The sequence below is a fragment of the Myotis lucifugus genome, unplaced genomic scaffold, assembly GCF_000147115.1.
Source record: "Myotis lucifugus unplaced genomic scaffold, Myoluc2.0 scaffold_583, whole genome shotgun sequence".
NCBI lineage: Eukaryota > Metazoa > Chordata > Mammalia > Chiroptera > Vespertilionidae > Myotis > Myotis lucifugus.
Window position 1 is genome coordinate 429,546 of NW_005871631.1, and position 7,245 is coordinate 436,790.

Genomic DNA, 7,245 nt, shown 5'->3' on the forward strand with positions numbered 1-7,245 from the left:
TAAATTGTATCCTTAGTGTCTACAATATTGACTGGACCTAGTAGGTGCTCAATAAAGTTCGTGGAGAAAAAAAGATGTGAAAAACCTTTCTACTGCCCGGCCGGCGTGGCTCAGTGGTTGAGCGTCGACCTATGAATCTGGAGTCACGGGTTCGATTCCCAGTCAGAGCATATGCCCAGGTTTCGGGCTCTATCCCCAATGTGGGCGTGCAGGAGGCAGCTGATCAATGATTCTCTCTCATCATTGATGTTTCTCTCTCTCCCTCTCCCTTCCTGTCTGAAATAAATAAACTCAATAAAAATATTTTTTAAAGATGTGAAAAACCTTTCTACTGCCCGGCCGGTGTGGCTCAGTGGTTGAGTGTCGACCTATGAATCTGGAGGTCATGGGTTCGATTCCCAGTCAGAGCATATGCCCAGGTTTCGGGCTCTATCCCCAGTTTGGGGCATGCAGGAGGCAGCTGATCAATGATTCTCTCTCATCATTGATGTTTCTCTCTCTCTCTCCCTCTCCCTTCCTGTCTGAAATAAATAAACTCAATAAAAATATAAAATAAGCATTTCTTTAAAAAACAACAACAAACAAACACCTTTCTACTGCCTTTCTGTTATTCTCAGAATAAAGCCAACCCCTCTCTGTATCCCACAAGGCCTTCTATTACCTTGCCCGCATCAGCCTGCCCTCATCTCACCCTTCTTGTCCATCCTGCTCCGCCACAGGGGCCTCCCTGCTGGTCCTTGAATAAGCCAAGCTTATCCCAGCCTCAGGGCCTTTGCACCAACTGTTCCCTCTGCCCTCCCCCCATATACACACATGGCTTTTCCTCAGGTCACTGGTCAGCTGTCACCTCCTCCGACAGTCCCTCCCTAATCTTCCTTATTCCATCACCATGCTTTACTGCCTCCCCCACTTGAATGTCAGTGCCACACTGGCAGGGATTTTTGTCTTTTTTCATCACTGTTGTGTCCTCAGTGCCCCGGACAGTGCTTGGTATTGAGTACACAGTAGGTGCTCAATAAAAGAGTGTAGTGCGTCCCGGAGGAGCCAGGCTTACCTGCATCACCGCTGCCCCCAGCGAGCCTACACTCAGGTTGACGCTCTGAGTCGTGGATATTTTCAGGAGCTTGGGGAAGCAGCCCTGCAGGTACAGATATCAAAGCCGGTGGGACCTGGTTAGGGGCTCGGAGACTCCCAGGCCCTGTCACCACCCACCCCTTTGGGGCCATTCCAACTGCCCTCAGATTCGGGCAGGATAAAGGGCCAGGGCGACAGGACCTTGGCTCCTTCTCACTTGACTGCCCCCCAACATGCCAGCATTGCCCTAGCCTCCTCGTTCTTCCACACACACCCCCAGAGCACTCCCCAGTGTCCACGTGTGCAAGTCACCACTAACTGTGGGACCCCCTTTCTGTGCCTCAGTTTCCCAACTGTAAATGTGACCAACTGGGTCCCCCTCACAAGATTGTCGAGTGGATTAAGACAGCGGTTCTCAACCTGTGGGTCGCGAGCCCTTTGGCGGTCGAACGACCCTTTCACAGGGGTCGCCTACGACCATCCTGCATATCAGATATTTACATTACGATTCGTAACAGTAGCAACATTACAGTTATGAAGTAGCAACGAAAATAATTTTATGGTTGGGTCACAACATGAGGAACTGTATTTAAAGGGCCAGAAGGTTGAGAACCACTGGATTAAGAGAAAGAATCTACAGGAAGTACCTAGCAGCAGCCTGACACAGAGCCAGCGTTCAGGAACTATTCGTTATTTCTGAGTGTTCTTTATATATGAACAGAGGACGTACGTGTTTCTAGCACCTTCTCACTCATTTCTTACAACAACCCCATAAGGTAGGTATTTATTTTCTCTTTTTTTCCCCCCAAATATATTTTTATTGATTTCAGAGAGGAAGGGAGAGGGAGAGAGGGATAGAAACATCCACGGTAAGAGAGAATCTTTGATCGGCTGCCTCCTGCAGGCCCCACACTGAGGATCAAGCCCACAATCCGGGCATGTGACCTGACCAGGAATCGAACCGTGACCTCCTGGTTCGTAGGTTGACGCTCAGCCACTGAGTCACGCCAGCTGGGCTCTCTGTTTTATAAATGAAGAAGCTGAGGCTCAGACGGGTGAAGAGACCGGACACAGTGGGTGAGCAGAGCAGACTCCACTCCCCTTGCTGCGGCCACGGAGATGCCCTCACCTTCTAGGCCCCCAGCACTCCCTGTGTTTGGAAGCTGGGGCTGCCTAGCGCTCACTGTTGGCAGTTCAGTGGCCTCCTTCACATAATTAATATTTACTAAGTGCCTATTGTATGCGAGGCAGTGGGCGCTGGAACCCAGCAATGTGAAAACAGACAAAATTCTCGCCTTGGTGGGGCCGACATTTGCGTGGGGAAAGCAGGTAGTAGGTACTGGTTAAGCACCGGACAGACACTGAAGCAGAGTAAGGAGATGAAGTGTAATGGTGATTTGGGGGGAGATCCTATCATAGAGAAGGGGTCGGGAATATCTCACCAAGAAGTGACAATGGAGCACAGACTAGAAGGAAGTGAGGTAGGAAGACATTTAGGGGAAGAGAATTCCAGGCAGAAGGAGCAGCCTTGGCAAAGCCCCTGAGGCTGGCAGGCGCCTGATGTGTTTGTGCTGCATCGAGGAGGCTGGTGTGGCTGCCGCAGGATGAGTGAGGGTGTGAGTCGGAGGAGAAGTGGTTGTGCAGGGCCCAAGGGGCCAGTGTGTTCATCTCTGAGTCCCAGGGTCCGGCTCCCAGCAGGAGCCATTCAGGGTGATGCATGAATTAATGAATGATTCCTGTTTCTTCCCGCGGAGAAGATCTGTGTTCATTTACTCATGACAGAAGTCAAGAGGAAGCTGGGCCGTGGGGTTTAAAGCCCAGGCCAACCACTCCCTGGCCATGGGAAGCTCTCTGTGCCTCAGTTTCCTCATCTGTAAAATGGGAGAAGAGCCTGGAGGGATGCGATGGGGATTGAGTTAAAGTGAATGCCCAGCCCTGGCCAGTGTGGCTCAGTTCATTGGGCATCATCCTGGCACCAAAAGGTTGCTGCTTCAATTCCCAGTCAGGGCACATGTCCAGGTTGTGGGCTCGATCCTGGGTAGGGGGCATGCAGAGAGATAGAGAGACAGAGAGAGACAGAGAGAGAAACATCAACCCGAGAGAGAAACACCAATCACCGGGAATCAAACCTGCAACCCGGGAACGTGCCTTGACCGGACCACCTTTTGGGTACAGGACGACGTTCCAACCGAGTCACACCAGCCAGGGCAAATGTGCAATTTTTATGAAAGTCCCCAGCCCTCGGGGTCTCCCATGGTGGTGGCCAACAAAATCGGGAGTTACCTCCTGGTGGATGATGTCGGAGGACGCGTTGTGCCCGGTACAGGCCGCAGTCCCGATGGATTTGCAGCAGCTCCTGGGGTAGGAGTAGCCAGTCGTCTTCGCAAAGGAGGAACCAGAAAAATCTGTGTAGCTCTTCACCCCGCAGCACTTCAGCTGCAGAGAGGAGAATAAACACTTGAAGACTTCCTTCCACATATTAAAATAACAAACACAATAGAAGTCACAGTCACCATGGCTGCTATGTAGACAGCAGTCACAGTGTTCCAGGGCCTGGGCTAGTGCCTCCCTTACCCCCCACCCCATCACGGCTCAGAGCGTTCATGGTTCTCATCTTCCTGGGGGTAAAAGCTGAACTCCTCATCATGGCCCGCAAGGCCCTGCAAGACCTGCCCTGTCCCCTCCTGGCCCTCATCTCTGCCCTGTCCCCTCCAGGCCCTCACCTCTGCCCTGTCCCCTCCAGGCCCTCACCTCTGCCCTGTCCCCTCCTGGCCCTCACCTCTGCCCTGTCCCCTCCAGGCCCTCACCTCTGCCCTGTCCCCTCCAGGCCCTCATCTCTGCCCTGTCCCCTCCAGGCCCTCACCTCTGCCCTGTCCCCTCCAGGCCCTCACCTCTGCCCTGTCCCCTCCAGGCCCTCACCTCTGCCCTGTCCCCTCCTGGCCCTCACCTCTGCCCTGTCCCCTCCTGGCCCTCACCTCTGCCCTGTCCCCTCCTGGCCCTCACCTCTGCCCTGTCCTCTCCAGGCCCTCACCTCTGCCCTGTCCCCTCCAGGCCCTCACCTCTGCCCTGTCCCCTCCAGGCCCTCATCTCTGCCCTGTCCCCTCCAGGCCCTCACCTCTGCCCTGTCCCCTCCAGGCCCTCATCTCTGCCCTGTCCCCTCCAGGCCCTCATCTCTGCCCTGTCCCCTCCAGGCCCTCACCTCTGCCCACTCTCCCTTTCCCTTTCTCAGCTTTAGCCTCGCTGTCTCCTTGATGTTTCTCAAACACACTTGGCAAGTGCCAGCCTTGGGGCCTTTAGATAGGCTGTTCCCTTTAAAAAAAAAAATTAAATACAGTTTTTCTGTTTTTCTTTCCTTTTTTTTTTATTGATTTCAGAGAGGAAGGAAGGAGAGAGAGAGAAATATCAATGATGAGAAACATTGATTGGCTGCCTCCTGCACGCCCCCTACTGGGGATCCAGGTTGCAAACCGGGCATGTGCCTGGCGGAATCAAACCATGATTTCCTAGTTCAGTGGTCGGCAAACTCATTAGTCAACAGAGCCAAATATCAACAGTACAACGACTGAAATTTCCTTTGAGAGCCACATTTTTTAAACTTAAACTGTATAGGTAGGTACATTGTTATTAACTTAATCAGGGTACTCCTAAGCTGGCCTTTGCTAACGTCCTCAATCTGATTGAGGTACGTTCGCTGAGGTTGACCACTTCTAACTCTCCCATCCACACTCGTCTTGTATACTTGTTTCGTCTATCTCAGTGGTCGGCAAACTCATTAGTCAACAGAACCAAATATCAACAGTACTTCTTCAAAATAGACTCGCCCAGGCCGAAAACCGACTTCTGCGCATGGGCCACAAAGTTTCAATTGCCCTGTACGTGCGCGCCCGCATGTGGTATTTTGTGGAAGAGCCACACTCGAGGAGCCAAAGAGCCGCATGTGGCTCACGAGCTGCAGTTTGCCCACCACTGTACCTAGTTCATAGGTTGATGCCTAACCGCTGAGCCATGCCGGCCAGGCTACAGCACTAGCTTTTGAGGAGGAAAATAAATAAAAATATATTTTAAAAAATAATTGAAAGAGGTTTTCAAACACCCAAGAAGGATCTGCACACCCACGTTCATATCGGCATTTTTCACAACACCCCAAAGGTGGGAACAACTCAAGTGTCCACCGATGGATGATGGGTAAACAAAATGTGCTGTATCCATACAACGAAATCTTCTTCAGCCTTAAAAAGGAAGGAAATTCTGGCCCTTGCTACAACATGTGTGATTCCGCTTATATGAGGAGTCAGATTCATAGAGACAGAAAGTAGATGGTGGGTGCCCGGGATGGGGAAGGGGAGAATGGGAAGTGAGTGTTTAATGGGGACAGAGTTTCAGTTTGGGAAGGTGAGAAAGTTCTGGAGCTGGATGGTGGTGATGGCTGCACAACAGTGTGAGTGTGCTTAGTGCCACTTAAAGATGGTTAAGATGGTAAGTTTTATGTTATGTACTAGAGGCCCAGTGCACGAATTTGTGCATGGGGGCACGAATTTGTGCATGGGGGGGTGGGGGGACACTTGGCCTGGCTGGCGATCGAGGCTGATGGGGCCAATTGGGCCAGCCAGGAGGAGGAGGGACCTCGGGAGATTGGCCCAGCTGAGGGAGGTTGGCTGTGGGAGCATGCTGACCACCAGGGGGCAGCTCCTGCGTTGAGCATCTGCCCCTTAGTGGTCAGTGCATCGTCATAGCGACCAGTCATTCGGTTGACCAGTCTTAACGGTAGCTTAGGCTTTTATATAGAGAGATATTTTATCACATTAAAAAAAAGATGTGACTCTCACCTTCTCCATGACCAAGTTCCATTCCATGGAAAAGTCATCTGGCTCGTTGTAACCCCTGTAATCCTTCTTCAGGGTCACAAAGTTGTATTCCAGGGATTCTTCTGGAGCCTCGAAGGTGAAACGGGAAGCCATGAACACACAGAACAGCAAGGTGCCCCATCTGGTGAGGTTTCTCGGGGACAGAGCCAGGGGGTGGGGGCTTCCCTTCTGCTTCCTTCACGGTCCCTCCCCTCGGCCGTGGGTCCGCGCTGGCGGATGGCAAATCCAGGCTCCCGTCAGCCCCGCAGGCACAGGGAGCGCGTGGGTCGCGAGCCCAGCGCATCTGGTCGTATCCATCACAAACCAGTTTGAATCATCTGCTCTTTCCAATCGCCCACACATCTGCCCCCCCTCCCTCCCCATTTGGCTGTAAGTCTATTAAAGACTTGAATATCATCGTTAGCAACTGAATCTCTCTCTCTCTCTCTCTCTCTCTCTCTCTCTCTCTCTCTCTCTCTCTCCTGCATCTCTCTGTGCACAAGAAAAGAAATACATTTAATTTTCTACTGTTTAAATAAAGGTCTAAATTTTAAACATTTCCCCTGAAAAAGGTGATATAAGCCACATGGGTTCAAAATTCGGAAAGCACAGACGGGTAGACCATGAAAAGTCTCCTCCCACCTCTTTCTCCCAGCCAACAAGTTCCTCCCACTCCACAGCGACTGTCACTGCTTCCTGTGTCCCCAGAAGAGACATCCTATGTGTGTCAGAACAAGTGCATCTGATGGCTTTCCTCCTGGTTCACAGGACCCTCGGGCTGCACCGGGCTGGTCGCTAACCAGGGAGGCCGTGGCTCTTGGTCCCCGGCTCGTGTCCCGGTGGCCTTTGTCATTTCTGTGCTCGCTGTGCCTGTGACCAAGGGCTGGCTGTGGCCTCTCAGCCACAGGCATCCAGGGAACAGCACGCAAGTGGGCTGATGGGAGGTGTGGGGGCCAATACTGCAGCTTCCTGGGCCCTTGAGTGGAGAAGCAGCTGTGTGTCCTGCACCGGGTCTTTTGGGCCCCCAGCAGGGCTGAACCCAGCTGCCCACAATGTCGCCTTTTACCAACTGCATGCCCTTTCCCTGCCTTCCTTCCCTGTCCCTACAGGTGCTTCTTGGGTCACGTCTCAAAATAAACCCAGGAGCCCTCACATTCTTTGTCTCCGAGGTGGCCTTCTGGGGGGACACAAATGAGGACATCCCTGTGTCCTGAAGCAAGTACCATCTTGTTCATGGGCGGCCTTCTCCTTCCTTCCTCCCCCTGCGTCGGACTTGCCTTGTGATGTACAACTGCCCCCCCTCCAGTGACGCTCCCTAGGGCCGGGG

The 7,245-nt window shown here is 52.5% G+C and overlaps 1 protein-coding gene across 2 annotated transcripts in view; it reads right to left on the reverse strand.

The window, feature by feature from the left end:
- TSPAN16 (tetraspanin 16) overlaps positions 1–7,245 on the reverse strand; it is a 17,706-nt gene that overhangs the window by 4,160 nt on the left and 6,301 nt on the right. For both annotated transcript variants that reach the window (XM_006104572.3, XM_006104571.3), the window contains 3 exons: positions 5,901–6,008; positions 3,358–3,510; positions 1,055–1,138 (listed from right to left, as the gene is read on the reverse strand). In XM_006104572.3, coding sequence (XP_006104634.1) covers positions 1,055–1,138; positions 3,358–3,510; positions 5,901–6,008 — 345 coding nt within the window. The remainder of the gene's footprint in view (positions 1–1,054; positions 1,139–3,357; positions 3,511–5,900; positions 6,009–7,245) is intronic.